This window comes from Mustelus asterias, chromosome 15, assembly GCF_964213995.1.
Source record: "Mustelus asterias chromosome 15, sMusAst1.hap1.1, whole genome shotgun sequence".
Lineage (NCBI taxonomy): Eukaryota > Metazoa > Chordata > Chondrichthyes > Carcharhiniformes > Triakidae > Mustelus > Mustelus asterias.
Genome location: NC_135815.1, coordinates 92,998,042 through 93,019,318, shown reverse-complemented (window position 1 = coordinate 93,019,318; position 21,277 = coordinate 92,998,042). Strand labels below are relative to the sequence as shown.

Here is a 21,277-nt window from a genome sequence, read left to right as displayed (position 1 = left end):
TAATTTCATTGTAGTGTAAATGCAGGCCTACTTGTGACACTAATAAATAAATAAACTTTAAAATGGGCCACTCAGCTCAAGGGAAATTAGAATGGGTAGCAAATGCAAGCCACCCACTTCCCATGAAGGAATTACAAAAAATGAGGTTGTGTCAAAGTAATTTCTTTCCTCTTGAGAAAATGGGCAGGGGGGAATCTTTTATTCGATTTCTCTGGCGCGTCTCAGCTTCTACTTAACTACTTTCTTTAAAACTTTGCCGGATACAGGGTGTGAAGTTGTACCAGATGTGAATGTAGCGGGACAGAAATTTGGGATCAAGTTGCTGATTCCCGTGGCTGACGGCATGAATGAAACATACATAAAATGTCACAATGTAAGTATCCTCGCGCAGCTTTTATCGGTGGCAGCCATGATGTGGAAATGCCGGCGTTGGACTGGGGTGGGCACAGTAAGAAGTCTCACAACACCAGGTTAAATTCCAACAGGTTTATTTGGATTCACGAGCTTTCGGAGCACTGCTCCACTCACCTGATGAAGGAGCAGTGCCCAAAAGCTTGTGATTCCAAATAAACCTGTTGGACTTTAACCTGGTGTTGTGAGACTACTTACTGAGCGTTTTTTAGATTCGCAGGAGTTAACCCGAGTGAGATTTTGCTTTGCTGAATGGAAAAATAACACATTTCTCAGCAAGGATCAGGGCACTTGAATTTTGTGAGGGATTAGGGATTAGTTGGCCCTTGTCAAGCAGGCTGCCTTGCACTTCTCCTAATGGAGTGATTAAATTACTGATCGCTCATCAGTATTGCTCATTGAATATATAATTCTCTCCATTGTATCCCTACAGTGCAGAAAGAGACCAGTCAGCCCATCGAGTCTGCACCGACTCTCCGAAAAAGCATCCCACCCAGCCTCCCCCGGAACCTTGCATGTTTATCATGGCTAATCCAACTAACCTACACATCTTTGGACGCTAAGGGGCAATTTAGCATGGCCAATCCACCTAACCTGCACATCTTTGGACACGAAGGAGCAATTTGGCATAGCCAATCAAGGATTTTGTCTGTATAACACGCAAGAAACAATACTTTTCACTGTATCCCAATGCATGTGATAATAATAAATCAAATCAATTCAATTCGATTCAATTCAATTTGATTAACCAAAGAATTCTAGGTTGCGGGGAGGAGGTGGGGGAAAGCTCATAAATTCCTTTCCAACCCTCAAAAGCAAACAAAACAAGTGCCGAAGATCGCAGCGTCAATGGAGGTACAAGCACAACATAGCGGGCGGAGATTTTCCAGCCCCATGTTCACCCCGAAACTGGAAAATCCTGCCTGAAGTCAACAGATCTTTCCATGGTTCGCCCCTTGCTCACTACAATTCTTGTAGTGGATGGAATGGGAAAATTCACCCCATTGTCTCTCTTTTGTACGCAGAATTATTAGCAAGGAACTCAACCACTCACTTATGAAATTTTGGTACTCGCTATCTGGGAGAAAGAAATCCACTTCATTGACACTCTAATCACTGGCTTAAACATCCACGTTAAACTCCTAACTCTCTCTCGTATTCTCAATTAATTTTGTTTTCCATTTGTTTTGATATTGTGAGTGGTTGCTATTAACACCGAGAGTTTGTTGTTGCAGGAAACGCAGTACGCTAAATGGATGGCTGCCTGCAAACTGGCTTCAAAGGGCAAGACGATGGCTGACAGCTCCTATCCCACAGAGGTGTACGACATTCAGTCTTTCTTAAAGATGAAGAATGTAAATTCTACGCCTCCAGTGATACGTGACCCAAACGCCATGGACATGAACCCAGAATCATTGGTGTCACCAAGATACTTGAAAAAGTTCAAAACTAAACAGGTACTGAAAGATAGTCAGTAAGTCTCTTATTGACACAATTATGTAATATACTTGTCTGTAAACTTTTTCTGGCTTTTGAAATTACTCAGGATAAAATTCAGATACTATGGTCCATAAAGTACAAAATGCCACATGAAGATAAAACATGAAAATTATTTTATTTGATATCTAACATACAGATATGAATGTCCCTCATGAAACATCCCAATTATTTTAACCTATTGTCTCTGCAAAGAGCATTTCACACCCTCCAAACATGAATTCTACTTTCTCATCTCCGTCTCAAGTTTTCTGTTCCATATGTTGAACCTTCGACATAACTGAAGGTGGGGTACCCTGTCCTTAAAATGCCAGTTTTCAGACAATATCTCAGAAAGATCTATGGGCGGCACGGTAGCACAGTGCTTAACACTTCTGCCTCACAGTGCCAGGAACCCGGGTTCAATTTGAGCCTTGGGTGACTGTTTGTGTGGAGTTTGCAAGTTCTCCCCGTGTCTGCGTGGGTTTCCTCCAGGTGCTCCGGTTTTCTGCGGGTTAGGTGGATTGACCATGCTAAATTACCCCTTAGTGTCCAAAGATATGTAGGTTAGGTGGATTTCCATGCTAAGTTGCCCCTAAGTGTCCAAAGATGTGCAGGTTAGGGGCATTGGCCATGCTAAATTGCCCCTTAGTGTCCAAAGATGTGTAAGTTAGGTGGATTGGCGATGTTAAGTTACCCCTTAGTGTCCAAAGATGTGTAGGTTAGGTGGTTGGCCATGCTAAGTTGCCCCTTAGTGTCCAAAGATGTGTAAGTTAGGTGGATTGGCTATGTTAAGTTACCCCTTAGTGTCCAAAGATGTGTAGGTTAGGGGGATTGGCCATGCTAAGTTACCCCTTAGTGTCCAAAGATGTGTAGGTTAGGTGTTTGGCCATGCTAAGTTGCCCCTAAGTGTCCACATATGTGTAGGTGAGGTGGATTGGCCATGCTAAGTTGCCCCTATGTGTCCAAAGATGTGTAGGTGAGGTGATTGACCATGTTAAATTGTCCCTTAGTGTCCAAAGATGTGTAGGTTAGGTGGATTGGCTATGTTAAGTTACCCCTTAGTGTCGAAAGATGTGTAGGTTACGTGGATTAGGCATGGTAAATGCACGGGATTATGGGGATAGGGCAAAGGAGAGGGCCTGGGTGGGATGGTCTTTCGGAGAGTCGGTGTAGGCTTGATGGGCCGAATGGCCTCTTTCTGCAGTGTATGGGATTCTATGATTTTAAATGTGCAAAGGTGAAGATTTCACAACAGAAGTTCATAATGCAACAGAGTAAGGACCTGCTGCAGTGCAGACTTATTCGAGTGACTAACACTTAGAGTTTAGAGCAGGAGTTACAAATACTAAAGGGGGGGGTTGTGAAGAGAGAAAAGAATCATAAAATTTGACAGAAAAAGAAACAAAAATTAACAGGAACAAAAGGAAAGAAAAGGGAAAGGATTTCTGTGGCCCAGCCATGGGAATTCCATTTATATAGTACACATTGGATGGATAATTCTTTCACCTTTGAAGGTTCTTCTGTGCCATTTCCTGATCTACAGCACAGACTGACAACCTGTTTGCCAATGCTGCACTCCAGCAGAACGTTAAAGAGGTATCATCTTCAACTCACTCTGAATGAATGCAGCACGGTGGCACAGTGGTTAGCACTGCTGCCTCACAGTGCCAGGGACCCAGCTTCAATTCCCGGCCTTGGGTGACTGTGGAGCTTGCACATTCTCCCCCATGTTTGCGTGGGTTTCCTCCGGGTGCTCCCACAGTCCAAAGATGTGTAGGTTAGGTGGATTAGCCGTGGTAAATTACCCCTTAGTGTCCAAAGATGTGCAGGTTAGATGCATTTGCCATGCTAAATTGCACCTTAGTGTCCCAAAATGTGTAGGTTAGCTGGATTAGCCATGGTAAATTACCCTTAGTGTCCCAAGATGTGCAGGTTAGGTGGATTGGCCATGCTAAATACACGGGGTTATGGGGATAGGGCGGGGAAAAGGGGCTGGGTAAGATAAGGGGCAGGATCTTCCGGCCACGCTCGCCCCGAAACTGGAAAATCCCGCCCTAGGTCAACAGACCTTTCCATGGTCCACCCCTCACCCGCTATGATTCCCGTGGCGGGCAGAACGGGTAAATTCTTCCCACTCTGTCAGAGAAATGATGAAGACTCAATGGGCTGAATGGCCTCTTTCTGCACTGTAGGGATTCTATGAATGCTCAATTTTTAAAAAAAGTTATAAAAATTACAGAGGAACGGCACAATGTGACTCTAGGTGTTACACTGTTTGGAATAACTAGCAGCATTTCTATAGCCTAATATTAATTTCTGACAGTAAATAGTATTGGAAAAAATGAGTATAGCAGCAAGTAAACTTACTTTTGCGTCTGCCTCTGTTCTCAGCCTTGTCTAAGTGCATGTGTAACCAGGAGTAAATTTAAGTTGGCAATGGAACAGTATGCTGTGAAGAGATCAAAAATGCAACAGTAATTGTAGCAGCCCTTTTCTGATCCTTATTAATTTGAGATCAAATTACTGCCCTTGGCAGAGTTAGTTATTGAATCACTGTGGGTGGTGAGGCAAATATTATGAGTGACAAAGTGTTGGCTTGCTTGCCAATCTGTCCATTCTTCCTCAGGGAAAATATTCAAACTCTATATTTCCGACATACAAGAGGAGTGATTGCATGTTGCATGCTCCCACTCACCCCCATGCCGACACTATAGTTAAGAAAGCCCACCAACACCTCTACCTTCTCAGAAGATTAAGGACAGTTGACATGTCAGTTACGACTCTCACCAACTTTTACAGATGCACCATAGAAAGCATTCTTTCTGGTTGTATCACAGCTTGGTATGGGCTCCTGCACTGCCCAAGACCGCAGAAACTACAAAGGTTCGTGAACGAAGCCCAGTCCATCACTCAAACCAGCCTCCCATCCATTGACTCTGTCTATACTTCCCACTGCCTTGGCAAAGCAGCCAGCATAATTAAGAACCCCACGCACCCCAGACATTCTCTCTTCCATCTTCTTCCGTTGGGAAAAAGATACAAAAACAGCTTCTTCTCTGGTGCCATCAGACTTTTGAATGGACCTACCTCGCACTAAGTTGATCTTTATCTACACCCTAGCTATGACTGTACATTCTGCACTCTCTCGTTTCCTTCTCTATGAACGGTATGCTTTGTCTGTATAGCGCACAAGAAATAATACTTTTCACTGCATACTAATACATGTGACAATAATATATCAAATCAAATCAAATACATGATTTATCAACATAAAAACATGGAAACACAGAAGATAGGAGCAGGAAGAGGCCATTCGGCCCTTCGAGCCTGCTCCGCCATTCATTATGATCATGGCTGATCATCCAACTCAATAGCCTAATCCTGCTTTCTCCCCATAACCTTTGATCCCATTCGTCCGAAGTGCTATATCTAGCCGCCTCTTGAATACATTCAATGTTTTGTCATCAACTACTTCCTGTGGTAATGAATTCCACAGGCTCACCATTCTTTGGGTGAAGAAATGTCTCCTCATCTCCGTCCTGAATGGTCTACCCCAAGTCCTCAGACTGTGACCCCTGGTTCTGGACTCCCCCACCATCAGGAACACCCTCCCTGCATCTACCCTGTCTAGTCCTGTTAGAATTTTATAAGTCTCTATGAGATCCCCCCCTCATTCGTCTGAACTCCAGCGAAAACAATCCTAACCTCGTCAATCTCTCCTCATACATCAATCCCGCCATCCCCGGAATCAGTCTGGTAAACATTGGCTGCATTGGGCACATTGGAGTCATTGTACTTGTGACAACAGTTGCACTACAATTAATCCTCTCTTGGGTGTTTGGCTTGTAGTTGACCACACGGATCCTGGAAGCCTATCAAAATGTTGCCCAGATGACCCTGGTGGAAGCCAAAATGCGATTCATCCAAGCATGGCAGTCGCTGCCTGATTTTGGAGTTTCTTATTTTTTAGTCAGGTAAGTGATATGAGGCTACAGGAACATTGTCAATGCGCTCTGCTGAAACAAACCCAATAAATCCATGTTACAACATGTAAACATCAATGGCACAAAGGCAAGCTTTAATGAGAATATGAGCTTACAGAAATAAGAAATTGTTATCTTAAGTGATATTTCAGGAAAAAAACTAAAACTACCACCAACCGAATCACTGATTAATCAGTCTGAACTTATCAGGCCCTTCCCAATAGTTCAGTGAATTTTATATCTTAAGCAAAGATAGAAAACGTCATACACTGCAATTTTGGGGCAGTATGATGGCACAGTAGGTGGGCAGCAACTACTTCCTGTGGTAATGAATTCCACAGGCACTACTGCCTCACAGCGCCAGGTACCCTGGGTTCGGTTCCTTGTTTTGGTCACTATCTGTGTGGAGTTTGCACGTTCTCCCCGTGTCTGCATGCTTTTCCTCCGGGTGCTCCGGTTTCCTCCCACAGTCCTAAAGATGTGCTGGTTAAGTGCAGTGGCCATGCTAAGTTCTCCCTCAGTGTACCCGAACAGGTGCTGGAGTGTGGCGACTGGGGGATTTTCACAGTAACTTCATTGCAGTGTTAATGTAACCCTACTTGTGACACTAATAAATAAACTTTATATAAAACTCTGTATATTTATACAAAAATACAAGTACCTACTTATTGCTAATTTTCGGGCACAGAGGTTTTCAAAGCGCGACACCATCCAGGACAAAACAGCCAGTTTAAGGGGCATCTCATTCACCATCTTAAGCATTCGCCACCAACACACAGTAGCAGCAGTGCTTACCATCTACAAAATGCACTGTGGCAACTCACTGAGGCTCCTTCAATAGCACCTTCCAAACCTGCGAACTCTACCATCTGGAAGGACAAGGGCAGCAGATATGTGGGAACACCACCACTTTCAATTTCCCCTCCAAGCCACACACACTATTCCTTCACTGTTGCTGGGTCAAGTTCCTTGAATTCTCTACCCATCAGTGCTGTGGATGTGCCTACACCACTTGGGCTGCAATAGATCAAGAAGGCAGCTCACCACCACTTTCTTACCACCATTTGGGTGGCACAGTGGTTAGCGCTGCTGCCTCACAGTGCCAGGGATCCGGGTTCAATTCTGGCCTTGGGTGACTGTGTGGAGTTTGCACGTTCTCCCCCCGTGACTGTGTGGTATTCCTCCGGGTGCTCTGGTTTCCTCCCACGCTCCAAAGATGTGTTGGTTAGATGGATTGGCCATGCTAAATTGTCCCTTAGTGTCCCAAGATGTGTAGGTTAGGGGATTAGTGGGGTAAATGCGTGGGGTTACGGGGATAGGGACTTAAGGTGCACTGTCGGAGAGTCGGTGCAGAATGGCCTCCTTCTGCACTGTGGGGCTTCTATGATTCTCAAGGGCAGTAAATGCTGGGCTGGCCAATTAATGAATAAAAAAGTTAAAATCAATAATTAAATTTGTTTGCATGATACTTCACCATATTCAGATTATACGGCAGAAAAGATCATAAGACATAGGAGCAGAATTAGGCCACTCGGCCCATCGAATCTGCTCCGGCATTCAATCATTTTTTCTCATCCCCTTTCTCCTGTCTTTTCCCCATAACCTCTGATCCCCTGATTAATCAAAATTCAGAGCACAACATCTGACTTTATCTACTTGCATACTAAGTGCAGTTTCAATGAGCATTGAGGATGCATATTGTCACCCTCAGCCTGACCAGCATCCTAGGCAAATAGGTGCCATTGAAGCCAGCGGCAGACAATGTCCAAAAGAATTTGCCAGTGTTGTGCAAAAAGAAATTGCAGCTCATGCGAGGCTGATGTTAATCAGTAGAATTCCACGCAATGGTTTCCAAACCCAAACACAATAATCCCCATCTAAATCTGTGCATTTTGGCCTCATTAAATTTTTGAACATCTTCCAGGATAATGTGTTCTCGATCCACAAATAACAGTTATTTAAATAATATATTTAAATATTTAAATAACAGTTGGCACAGTGGTTAGCACTGCTACCTCACAGCGCCAGGAACCTGGGTTCAATTCTAGCCTTAGGTGACTGTCTGTGTGGAGTTTGTGCCTTTTCCCTGCATCTGCGTGGGTTTCCTCCGGGTGCTCCAGTTTCCTCCCGCACTCCAAAGATGTGTGGGTTAGGTTGATTGGCCATGTGTCAGGGGGATTAGCTGGGTAAATACATGGGGTTACAGGGATAGGACCTGAGTGGGATTGTTGTCAGTGCAGGCTCGATGGGCCGAGTGGCCTCCTCCTGCCTTGTACAGAGTCTATGAATTGGAGGACCTATTGCCTCTGAAGCTATATACCGTTATATTTTATTATGTAATTGCTCCTAAGGATGCAATTCATCCTGAGAGCAGAAAAGAAAAATGTGCTGATTATTTAAACGCAACTTCTTCACAAAATTGTCCATAGATTCAGAGGAACGAAGAAGGATGAACTGTTGGGTGTTTCCTATAACCGATTAATAAGAATAGATATGGCAACAAAAGATCCGATCGTAACCTGGAGATACAGCAACATTAAACAGTGGAATGTCAACTGGGAAATCAAACAGGTGAGTTACAAGTTACCCCACCACCAAGCTCAAAAATATCAGGACACCTTATTTGCTGTATCATAACCCAATGATCAGACTAGAGAGTATTTTACTTCATTTATCTATTTAGTACCCCTGGTGACACAGTGGTTAACACTGCTGCTTCACAGCGCCAGGGACCTGGGTTCGATTCCCGGTTTGGGGCACTGTCTGTGCGGAGTCTGCACATTCTCCCCGTGTCTGCATGGGTTTCCTCCGGGTGTTCCAGTTTCTTCCCACAGTCGGAAAGACGTGCTGATTAGTTGCATTGGCCATGCTAAATTCTCCCTCAGTGTACCCGAACAGGCGCCGGAGTGTGGTGATTAGGGGATTTTCACAGTGCAGTGTTAATGTAAGCCTACTTCTGACACTAATAAGTAAATGGGTGAATATTGGCTTACAGAAACTCCTCTTTTTCATCATTCACTCCATCTTGGTCTTTAAACATCTTTCTGCTTTAACTAAAACTTAAAAGTGATGTTTTTTTACAAAAAAACATGTCATTGAAAGCAGTAATGGGGAATTACAGGGCATTTTGCATATAGTCTCCTCTAGGTGGTCTTTGAGCAGTCTTTTACACAAATGTATTTTAGAATCATAGAATCATAGGGTGACACGATGGCACAGTGGTTAGCACTGCTGCCTCACAGTGCCAGGGACCCGGGTTCGATTCCAGCCTCGGGTGACTCTCTATGTGGAGTTCGCATGTTCTCCCCGTATCTGCGTGGGTTTCCTCTGGGTGCTCCTGTTTCCTCCCACAGTCCAAAGATGTGTGGGTTAGGTTGATTGGCCATTGACCCTAGTGTCAGGGGGATTAGTAAGGTAAGAGAGGGTTACGGGAATATGGCCTGGGTGGGATTGTGGTCGGTGCAGACTCGATGGGCCGAATAGCCTCCTTCTGTACTGTAGGGATTTTATGAATCTATTCTGTGATATTTAAACACTTTACTTTTCTGTACAAATTTCATAGTTTGCTATTTCCCCATTCATAAAATTACAATTTGATAGCTATTTATTTATCAGCGTACAACAGGTAATGAGGTCTCGAGGGCAGGGAGGGATGGCTTATAAATGCTGGCCTAGCTTGACAAAGCTTTGACAAAGGGTCATCCGGACTCAAAACGGCAGCACTTTCCTCTCCTTATAGATGCTGCCAGACCTGCTGAGACTTTCCAGCATTTTCTCTTTTGGTTTCACATCCCCCCCTCCCCCCCCCACCCCACTCCTCCTGTGCCCCATCAGTCAACGATTCTGCAAACCGGAGTCTGTTTTAAAAATCAACCTGTGAAGGATTGGAGCACTGAATGGTTTAACAGGATGAGGAACACCTACATCACTGTCACTGCCAGTGATTAACACCGCTGCAAAATTATTCATTTTAGGGGATAGCCCCATCTACTGGACAGCCAGGGAACCTAGTTATATATTTAATTTAAGAAGTGTTTCGGAGCAGGTCAGGGCGTGATCTCAAAATGGATGTGGGGAAGATGTTTCCATCAGTAGGAGAGACTAGGATTGGAGAGTGCAGCCTCAGAGTAAAGGGACAACCCTTTAGAACCGAGATAAGGAGGAATTTCTTCAGCCAGAGGGTGGTGAATCTGTGGAATGCATTGCCACAGAGGGCTGTGGAGGCCGGGTCATTGAGTGCATTTAGGACAGAGATAGAATCCTTACAGTGCAGAAGGAGGCCATTTGGCCCATTGAGTCTGCACCAACCTCAATCCCACCTAGGCCCTATTCCCATAACCCCACATATTTACCCTGCTAATCCGCCTGACACTAGGGTCAATTTAGCACGGCCAATCAACCTAACCCGCACACCTTTGGACTGTGGGAGGAAACCTAAGCAAACCCACGCAGACACGGGGGAGAACATGCTGACTCCACACAGACAGTGACCCGAGCCGGGAATTGAACCCGGATCCCTGGCACTGTGAAGCAGCAGTGTTAACCACTGTGCCGCACCTTAAATAGATAGGTTCTTAAATACACGCAAAATACTGCGGATGCTGGAATCTGAAACAAAAACAGAAAAATGCTGGAAAAACTCAGCAGGTCTGACAGCATCTGTGGAGAGGGAATAGAGCCAACGTTTCGAGTCTGGATGACCCTTTGTCAGAGCTGAAAGGAAAGAGAACCAGCAGAGATTTATACTATGAGGGTCGGGAGGGGTGGTGGAATTGGGCAAAAGGGAATGTAAATGAGAATGCAGGAGGCTGAGAATGTGTTGAAAGTGTCCATTAAGTGATCAGGATGCTTGAATGGCAAAACAAAGGTACAGCTTGGTAAAGGACTGCCTGAGGAATGGGGCAATTGGTCTGAAGAATGGGAGTGGGTGGGCGGGGGGGGGTTCAAGATAGCTTCTTGATTGGTAAAGGGATCAAAGGTTATGGGAAAAAGGCAGGAGAATGGGGTTGAGAAACTTATCAGCCATAGAATCATAGAATCATAGAAACCCTACAGTGCAGAAGGAGGCCATTTGGCCCATCGAGTCTGCACCGGCCACAATCCCACCCAGGTCCTATCCCCACATATTTCTACCCGCTAATCCCTCTAACCTACACATCCCAGGACTCTAAGGGGCAATTTTTAACCTGGCCAATCAACCTAACCCGCACATCTTTGGACTGTGGGAGGAAACCGGAGCACCCGGAGGAAACCCACGCAGACACGAGGAGAATGTGCAAACTCCACACAGACAGTGACCCAAGCCAGGAATCGAACCCGGGACCCTGGAGCTGTGAAGCAGCAGTGCTCACCACTGTGCTACCGTGCCGCCCATGATTGAATGGCGGAGCAGACTCGATGGGCCGAATGGCCTAATTCCGCTCCTGTATCTTATGGCCAAGGGTCTCAAAATCGCAACTAATCTGTCGCCTTCAACTCCAGGTTGAGATCGAATTCGATCAGAGTGTGGCGATAGCACTCACATGCCTCAACGCAAACTGCAAGATTGTCCACGAATACATCGGTGGCTATATATTTCTGTCAACACGCTCCAAGGACCAGAATGAGACCCTGGATGAAGAACTGTTCCACAAACTCACTGGTGGTCAAGATTAATGCAAAATCGGCAAATCTGAACTGTGGTGGAACGTGGGGTCATTGGTAAAAGGCCAAAAGTAACTATAAAACTGAATTATTTGCAAAATGAAAACAATAACAACTACCTATGGGATGTCTAAATGTTACTCGTGCATTGTATTGTAATTTTTTATATATATATATGTATACATTTTCCAGATTGTTTCAAGGTTTCCAAACAGTAATAACAACATTATCCGCAGTATATTACAGATTCTGTATTAGCTGGGTAACATAAACCCTTTAAAGTGATTATCTTTGAATCGATGGTGCCCTCCACAGTTATTTGCCCCTCAGCAGGGTATCAGTCACAGTTTAATCATTGTACTTTAACCTTCATTTGTACTTATTGCATGATCAAAACTACTAAAAACGTGAAAAATAAATATTTGAAGAGAAACCACTGTGTATTTTGTGCTCCCACTGATTTGATTTGATTTATTATTGTCATATGTATTGAAATACAGCGAAAAGTATTGTTTCTTGCATGCTATACAGACAAAAACATACCGTTCATTGAGAGGTAAAGGAAATGAGAGTGCAGAATGTAGTGTTACAGCCATAGCTAGGGTGTAGAGAAAGATCAACTTAATATATGGTAGGTCCATTCAAAAGTCTGATAAAAGAGAAGAATATCAGCCATGATTGAATAGCGGAGCAGACTCGATGGGCCGAGTGGCCTAACTCTGCTCCTATGTCTTATGGCTTATCGTCTTATGGCAGCAGGGAAGAATATAAGAACTCGGAGCAGGGGTAGGCCATCTGGCCCCTCGAGCCTGCTCCGCCATTCAATAAGATCATGGCTGATCTTTTCGTGGACTCAGCTCCACTTACCCGCCCGCTCACCATAACCCTAAATTCCTTTACTGTTCAAATATCTTTGCCTTAAAAATATTGAATGAGGTAGCCTCAACTGCTTCACTGGGCAGGGAATTCCACAGATTCACAACCCTTTGGTTGAAGAAGTTCCTCCTCAACTCAGTCCTAAATCTGCTCTCCCTTATTTTGAGGCTATGCCCCCTAGTTCTAGTTTCACTTGCCAGTGGAAACAACCTCCTTGCTTCTATCTTATCTATTCCCTTCATAATTTTATATGTTTCTATAAGATTCCCCCTCATTCTTCTGAATTCCAATGAATATAGTCCTATTGTACTCAGTCTCTCCTCATAAGCCAACCCTCTCAACACTGAAATCAACCTAATGAATCTCCTCTGCACCACCTCCAGTACCAGAAAAGGCTGTTCTTGAGTCAGGTGGTATTTGACCTCAGACTTTTATATCTTTTTCCCGATGGTAGAAGGTGGAAGAGAGAATGTCCGGGGTGCATGGGGTCCTTAATTATGCTGGTTGCTTTTGTGAGGCAGCAGGAAGTGTAGACAGAGTCAATGGATGGGAGGCTGGTTTGCGTGGTGGACTGGGCTACTTTCACAACCCTTTGTAGTTTCTTGCAGTCTTAGCTTGAGTAATCTTCAGTAAATGAAAAATATCAACTTAATTGTGAATCTGTGGAATTCCCTTTTCTTTTGGACTTTTTGGATTAATTATGTTTTTTTCTTAAAACCTCACACACGCCCTTGATTATGGCAGAGCCTACAGTTGATTAGGACTCCTACCTGTGAAATACACTGTTGGCCCAGGCAATATTCCTGGGTTTATTTCTTTCTGTTTGTGTGTGAGTGTCAGTGAGGGGGAGAGGTGAGCACAGGGCAGTGCGCTGAGAAAACTTGTTTCATTGACGGGTCTGGAGCAACGGCCACAATTCTATCACAGGTACCTTTTCAACCTTTTTTTTTTTAAAACACCAGATCCTCTGTGCCAATCTCTGAATGCCAGGGCCCAATAGGGGGGCTCAAAGGGCATGAATGACATGAAACATTCATTTATCCATCAGCCAGCCACACACACACACACACACACACACACACACACACACACACACAGACAGGCTGTAGGCACGGTGGTGCAGTGGTTAACACTGCTGCCTCACAGCGCCAGGGACCCGGGTTCGATTCCGGCCTTGGGTGACCGTCTGTGTGGAGTTTGCACCTCCTCCCACAGTCAAAGGATGTGCAGGATAGGTGGATTGGCCATGCTAAATTGCCCCATAGTGTCCAAAGATGTGCAGATTAAGGGGATTGGCCATGCTAAATTGTCCCTTAGTGTCCAAAGATATGCAGGTTAGGTGGATTGGCCATGCTAAATTGCCCCTTAGTGTCCAAAGATATGCAGGTTAGGTGGATTGGCCATGCTAAATTGCCCCTTAGTGTCCAAAGATGTGCAGATTATGTGGATTGGCCATGCTAAATTGCCCCTTCATGTCCAAAGATGTGTAGGTTAGGTTGATTGGCCATGCTAAATTGCCCCTTAGTGTCCAAAGATGTGTAGGTTAGGTTGATTGGCCATGCTAAATTGTCCCCTATTGTCCAAAGATGTGCAGGTTAGGTGGATTGGCCATGCTAAATTGCCCCTTAGTGTCCAAAGATGTGCAGGTTAGGTGGATTGGCCATGCTAAATTGCCTCTTAGTGTCCAAAGATGTGCAGATTATGTGGATTGGCCATGCTAAATTGCCCCTTCATGTCCAAAGATGTGTAGGTTAGGTTGACTGGCCATGCTAAATTGCCCCTTAGTGTCCAAAGATGTGCAGGTTAGATGGATTGGCCATGCTAAATTGCCCCTTAGTGTCCAAAGATGTGCAGATTAAGTGGATTGGTCATGCTAAATTGCCCCTTAGTGTCCAAAGATGTGCAGATTATGTGGATTGGCTATGCTAAGTTGCCCCTTAGTGTCCAAAGATGTGTAGGTTATGTGGATTGGCCATGCTAAATTGCCCCTTAATGTCCAAAGATGCGCAGGTTAGATGGATTGGCCATGCTAAATTGCCTCTTAGTGTCCAAAGATGTGTAGTTTAAGGGGGATTGGCCATGCTAAATGCATGGGGTTATGGGGATAGGGCAGGGGCTGGGCCCAAGTAAAGGTGCCCTTTTGGAGAGTGGGTACCAACACGATGGGCCGGATGGTGTGCACTACAGGGATTCTGTTCTATTGTAGTTTGCCCAAATGGATCGGCTGTTTCCCCCAATATTGCCACCTGCTTCAGATCTGTCATGAACTCTGTAAAAGAAAATGAGAAAGCCTGGGGGATGGTCTAGGTGAGCCACAAGCATAGGCCGTATGCCAAAGTTCACCACACAGCAAGTCTGTGATAAGAACATAAGAACATAAGATCCGGGATCACAGAACTAACGCCAGTATTTCCGATACTTTCTCAGGGAGAACAAATATTTAAATATTAGAACCACGCACTGTGTGCCGTCATCACACAAAATTGTGTTTGATTTGATTTGATTTATTATCGTCACATGTATTAACACAGTGAAAAGTATTATTTCTTGCGCGATATACAGACAAAGCATACTGTTCATAGAGAAGGAAAAGAGAGAGTGCAGAATGTAGTGTTACAGTCATAGCTAGGGTGTAGAGAAAGATCAGCTTAATGCGAGGTAAGTCCATTTAAAAGTCTGATGGCAGCAAGGGAAGAAACTGTTCTTGAGTCGGTTGGAACGTGACCTCAGACTTTTGAATCTTTTTCCTGACAAAAGAAGGTGGAAGAGAGAATGTCCAGGGTATGTGGGGTCCTTAATCATGCTGCTGCTTTTCTGAGGCAGCAGGAAGTGCAGACACTGTGAACGGGTGGGAGGCTGGTTTGTGTGATGGCTACATTCACGACCCTTTGTAGTTTCTTGTGGTATTGGGCAGAGCTGGAGCCATACCAAGCTGTGATACAACCAGAAAGAATGCTTTCTGTGGTGCATCTGTAAAGGTTGTTGAGAATCATAATGGAAGTACCAAATTTCCTTAGTCTTCTGAGAAAGTAGAGACTTTGGTGGGCTTTCTTAACTACAGCGTCAGCATGGAGGGACCAGGACAGATTGTTGGTGATCTGGACACCTATAAACATGAAACTCTCGGCCATTTTGAATGGAAGAGCCAAAACAGTTGTCTTTGGTCAGAGAATGTGTTGTGCTGCAGTGAAGGGTCTGCTGCTGATGGGATGAGGAGAAAATGGACCCAATCAGATCAGCCATGACCTTGTTGAATGGCAGAGCAGATTCAGGGGGCTGAGTGGCTTTCTCCTCCTAATTTATATGTTCATATGTACGTAGTACTTTGCACACTTAGAGGAAGGGGAGCGGAGGAAGGACGGAAAATGGGGCAAAACCCAGATTCACCAAAATTTCAGAACTCAATCCTTCTTTCAAACATAGAAACATACATAGAAAATAGAAGCGGGAGTCGGCCATTCGGCCCATGTTTGGCTACTGCTCATTGATACCAGTAGCCAGGCTTCAGTATCCATTTGTACGGATGAGCGACGCTGTACCGCAAGCCCATGGATAACCTCACAATGCTCCACTTCTCCAGCTTCCACCCTAAACACGTTAAAGAAACCATCACCTACGGACAAGACCTCCATACACACAGGATCTGCTCGGATAAGGAGGATCGCAACAGACACCTATAGACGCTGAAAGACACCCTCGTAAGAACAGGATATGGTGCTCAACTCATCGATCGACAGTTCCAACGCGCCACAGTGAAAAACCGCACAGACCTCCTCAGAAGACAAACACAGGACACGGCGGACAGAGTACCCTTCATCGTCCAGTACTTTCCCAGAGCGGAGAAGCTACAACATCTTTTCCGGAGCCTGCCTTCAACATGTCATCGATGAAGACGAACATCTCGCCAAGGCCATCCCCACACCTCCACTACTTGCCTTCAAACAACCGTGCAACCTCAAACAGACCATTGTACGCAGCAAACTACCCAGCCTTCAGGAGAACAGTGACCACGACACCACACAACCCTGCCACAGCAACCTCTACAAGACGTGCCAGATCATCGACACGGATGCCATCATCCCACGTGAGAACACCATCCACCGGGTACACGGTACATACTCTTGCAACTCGGCCAACATTGTCTACCTGATACTCTGCAGGAAAGGATGTCCCGAGGCATGGTACATTGGGGAGACCATGCAGATGCTACAACAATGGATGAATGGACACCCTCGACAATCACCAGGCAGGAGTGTTCCCTTCCTATCGGACTTTAACAGTCAAGGGCATTCAGCCTCTGATCTTCGGGTGAGCGTTCTCCAAGGCAACCTTCAAGACACACGACAACGCAGAATCGCTGAGCAGAAACTGATAGCCAAGGTCCACACACATGAGGACGGCCTCAACCGGGATCTTGGGTTCATGTCACACTATCTGTAACCCCCACAACTTTCCTGGGCTTGCAAAATCTCACTAACTATCCTGGCTGGAGTCAATACACATCTCTTTAACCTGTGCTTAACCTCTCTCCACTCACATTGTCTGTACCTTTAAGACTTGATTACCTGTTAAGACTCACAATCCAACCATTATCTTGTAATTGAGTTTGTGTCTTTATATGCCCTGTTTGTGAACCCAACTCTTCACTCACCTGACGAAGGGGCAACACTCCGAAAGCTCGTGCTACCAAATAAACCTGTTGGACTTTAACCTGGTGCTGTGTGACTACTTACCATTTGTAGGGAGACCTCTGTAAATCGACACTCCTTACATTCCAAACAAGCATTCTTCAGCATTATATTGAAGCAGGGTTATATACTATTTGAAATGACATTGTATTTAACGTGTAAATGACATAAATAAAATGCTGGAAATAGAGTATGTTAGCCAGCATCATGGGGAAAGGGCAGAGGAGTGGTACTGATTAGATGGCTCTTTCAAAGAGGCACAGTGGGTTGAACTATTTCCTAGTCTCCAGCTGGTGGGACTAGTCTCATCTGGCTTCACTCTTATCTATCTACTCACAACCAGAGCAGCACTTGCAATGAACTATTTTCCTTTTGCAGCACCATTACAGGAGATGGCCTAGTGATATTATCGCTAGATTATTAATCCCGGAAACTCAGCTTTTGTTTTAGGGACACGGGTTCGAATCCCGCCACGGCAGAGGGTGGCATTTTTAAAATTCATTTGTGGGATATGGGCATCGTTGGCTGGCCAGCCTTTATTGCCCATCCCTAATGCCCAAGGATAGTTGAGAGTCAACCACATTTGAATTCAATAAACAAAATATCTGGAGTTAAGAACCTACTGATGACCATGAAACCATTGTTGATTGTTGGAATGCTTGAGGGAAAAACCCATCTGGTTCACCAGTGTCCTTTAGGGAAGGAAATCTGCCGTCCTTACCCGGTCAGGCCTACGTGTGACTCCAGAGCCACAGCAATGTGGTTGACTCTCAACTGCCCTCGGGCAACTAGGGATGGGCAGTAAATGCTGGCCAGCCAGCGATGCCCATGTCCCACGAATGAATTTTTAAAAGTACCTCTGACATCCCCTTTTGCTTCCTCCTGTTTCGCATCCACACTTTGCCCACTGGCGACATCCCCAATCTCAGCACTGTCCCTCCCATCTCCTCCAGTGCTGCTGAACTATCAGGTTGCTGGTCCGACATCCAGTGCTGGATGAGCAGAGAGTTCCTCCCAATAAATATTGGGAAGTCCGAAGTCAGTGTTTTCAGCCCCCATTCCAAACTCCATTCCCTAGCTGCCAACTCCACCCCTCTCCCTATCTGGGATTAAACCAGCCTTGCTGTCACATCTGATCCTGAGATGAGTTTCCAATGGTGCTATCACTGAAAGCGCCTATTTTAATCTCTGTAACATTGCTCGATTTTACTCCACCTCAGCTCATCTGCTGCCAGAACCCTCAATAACCCACAGAGATCATTGATGGTGGCAGGGCAGGTGGAGAGAGGTGGCACTTTGGACATTAAAAAGGAGGAAAGCCATCATTTGATTTAATCCTCTGACAAATGTAATGCTTGTCATATGACGATGGATAGGCCCAATTTACACTTCCAAGTTGCAAGTAATCTTTTCGTAGACTTTCAATAAGGAACTGAATTTTTAAGCACTATTTTAAGGTCTATAAAAATGTGGATAATTTTGAAATACCATTGGCTCAGTCTGATTTAAAATGTTTTAATAGTTCCAGGAAGCACACAGGATTGTTGGCTTTATAAACACAGCCACAAAATTCAAAAGCAGGGAGATTACGCTAACCTTTTCTAAAATCAATAGCTAGGCACCAGCTGGAGTTCTCCGAGCACCGTGCTTGAGGAAGAGAGTGTAGAAGATTTACAACACTGGTGCCAGGAACATGAGACTTTGGGGCGGCATGGTGGCACAATGGTTAGCACTGCTGCCTCACAGCGCCAGGGATCTGGGTTCAATTCCGGCCTCGAGTGACAGTCTGTGTGGAGTCTGCACGTTCTCCTCGTGTCTGCGTGAGTCCCCTCCGGGTGCTCCGGTTTCCTCCCACAATCCTAAAATGTGTGGGTTAGGTTGATTGGCCAGGCTAAATTGCCCTTTAGTGTTAGGGGCAGCTACCAGGGTAAATATGTGGGGTTAAGGGATTAAGGCTTGGGTGGAATTGTTGTCAGTGCAGGCTTGATGGGCTGAATGGCCTCCTTCTGCACTGTAGGGATTCTATGAGAGCAGTTAATAAAGACATGGTATTCTGGGCTTTATTAGTAGGGGCATAGAATACAACAGCAAGGAGGTTATCCTGAACCTATACAAGGCACTAGTTAGACCACAGTTGGAGTACTGTGTATAATCCTGGGCACCACGCTATAGGAAGGATGTGAATGTATTGGAGAGGGTGCAGAAGAGGTTTACAAGAATGGCTTCATGATTGAGAAACTTCAGTCATGAGGATACATCGGAGAGGTTGGAACTATTCTCCTTGGAGAGAAGAAGGTTAAGAGGAGATTTGATAGTGTTGTTCAAAATCATGAGGGGACTGGACAGAGTAGAGAGGGAGAAACTGTTTCCCCCTCATAAACTAACCAAGAATGAGCGGGCACAAATGTAAAGTGATTTGCAAATAGAAGCAAATGAAAAAGCTTTTTCACCGAGCGAGTGGTTGGAGTCTGGAATGCGCTGCCTGGAAGTGTAATGGAGGCAGGTTCATTCGAGGCATTCCATGAGACTAGAAACAATGTGGAGGGGTATGGGGCAAAGGCAGGGGAATGGTAGTAAATCATGATGCTTGTTTGGAGGGACATGATAGGCCAGATGGCCTCCTTCTGCAATGTAACAATGTTGTGATAATAGCTTTGTTACCCGAGACATGATTACTGTAATGCACCTACACGTCAGGTACACCAGTGGTTCAAGAAGACGGCTCACCACCATCTTATCAAGGGCAATACAGCTATGCCCACATCCCATGAACGAATAAAAAATCTCTCCTCCCAGCTTCTTTCCATTACCCCTTTTTTCTCTCATCCCTTTTTGGTTTGAATTCTCTCTGCTTTGATGGCTCACTCTGTACTTCCTTCCTTCATCCTTATCTCTGGCTCTTTCCCTCTGCTTTGCTATCTCTCACTTTCTGACTCATTTTTACATACTCCCTCCTTTCCTGCTTCCCTCCCTCGTATCTCTGGAGTTTTGTCGGGATGGGGGTGGGAGTGGGGAGGGGAGAGGGGGGATTGGGGGGAGATACCATGAGGTGGGATGAAAGCAGGTTCCTGAGGAGAGGAGACCAGGCACAGAAAGTTCCAAGGAAACCTATAAAGAGTGGAAGGGGCACGCCTCCTCGGCTAACCTTCTCAAAAGAGCTGGAAATGAGGTTGACAAGTGGAAACAGGGCAGGCTCAATGGGCTGAATGGCCTCCTGTAAAGTTTATTTATTAGTGGGGCGGCACGGTGGCACAGTGATTAGCACTGCCGCCTCACAGCGCCAGCGACCTGGGTTCAATTCCCGGCTTGGAGTTGCCTGTGTGGAGTTTGCACATTCTCCCCATGTCTGCGTGGGTTTCCTCTGGGTGCTCCGGTTTCCTCCCACAGTCCAAAGATGTGCAGGCTAGGTGGATTGGCCATACCAAATTGTCCCTTAGTGTCAGGGGGACTAGCTAGGGTAAATGCATGGGGTTGTGGGGATAGAGCCTGGGTGGGATTGTGCTCAGTGCAGACCTGATGGGCCGAATGACCTAATTCTGCACTGTAAGATTCTATGATTCTACACTGCGGGGAAAGGTTTGTGGTGACTGGGTCAAAACTGCAGTCAATTGGAAAGACGCCAGCCAGGCGGCACGGTGGCACAATGGTTAGCACTGCTGCCTCACAGCACCAGGGAACTGGGTTCGATTCCTGGCTTGGGTCACTGTCTATGTGGAGTCTGCACGTTCTCCCCGTGTCTGTGTGGGTTTCCTCCGGGTGCTCCAGTTTCCTCCCACAGTCTGAAAGACGTGCTGGTTAGATGCATTGGCCATGCTAAATTGTCCCTCAGTGCACCGGAGTGTGGCGAATGGGGGTTTTAGAACATAGAACATAGAACATTACAGCACAGAACAGGCCCTTCGGCCCACGATGTTGTGCCGACCTTCATCTGAAACCAAGATCAAGCTATCCCACTCCCTACCATCCTGGTGTGCTCCATGTGCCTATCCAATAACCGCTTAAATGTTCCTAAAGTGTCTGACTCCACTATCACTGCAGGCAGTCCATTCCACACCCCAACCACTCTCTGCGTGAAGAACCTACCTCTGATATCCTTCCTATATCTCCCACCATGAACCCTATAGTTATGCCCCCTTGTAATAGCTCCATCCACCCGAGGAAATAGTCTTTGAACGTTCACTCGATCTATCCCCTTCA

At 45.5% G+C, this 21,277-nt stretch overlaps 1 protein-coding gene across 1 annotated transcript in view; it reads left to right on the top strand.

Annotated features, from left to right (window-relative positions):
* fermt1 (FERM domain containing kindlin 1) overlaps positions 1-11,946 on the top strand; it is an 86,109-nt gene extending 74,163 nt beyond the window's left edge. Inside the window, exons 11-15 of the mRNA XM_078230610.1 lie at positions 267-373; positions 1,647-1,868; positions 5,740-5,864; positions 8,303-8,444; positions 11,355-11,946. Of these exons, the coding sequence (XP_078086736.1) occupies positions 267-373; positions 1,647-1,868; positions 5,740-5,864; positions 8,303-8,444; positions 11,355-11,528 (770 nt within the window). The 3' untranslated portion in view covers positions 11,529-11,946. The remainder of the gene's footprint in view (positions 1-266; positions 374-1,646; positions 1,869-5,739; positions 5,865-8,302; positions 8,445-11,354) is intronic.
* The last annotated feature ends 9,331 nt before the right edge of the window (positions 11,947-21,277 follow it).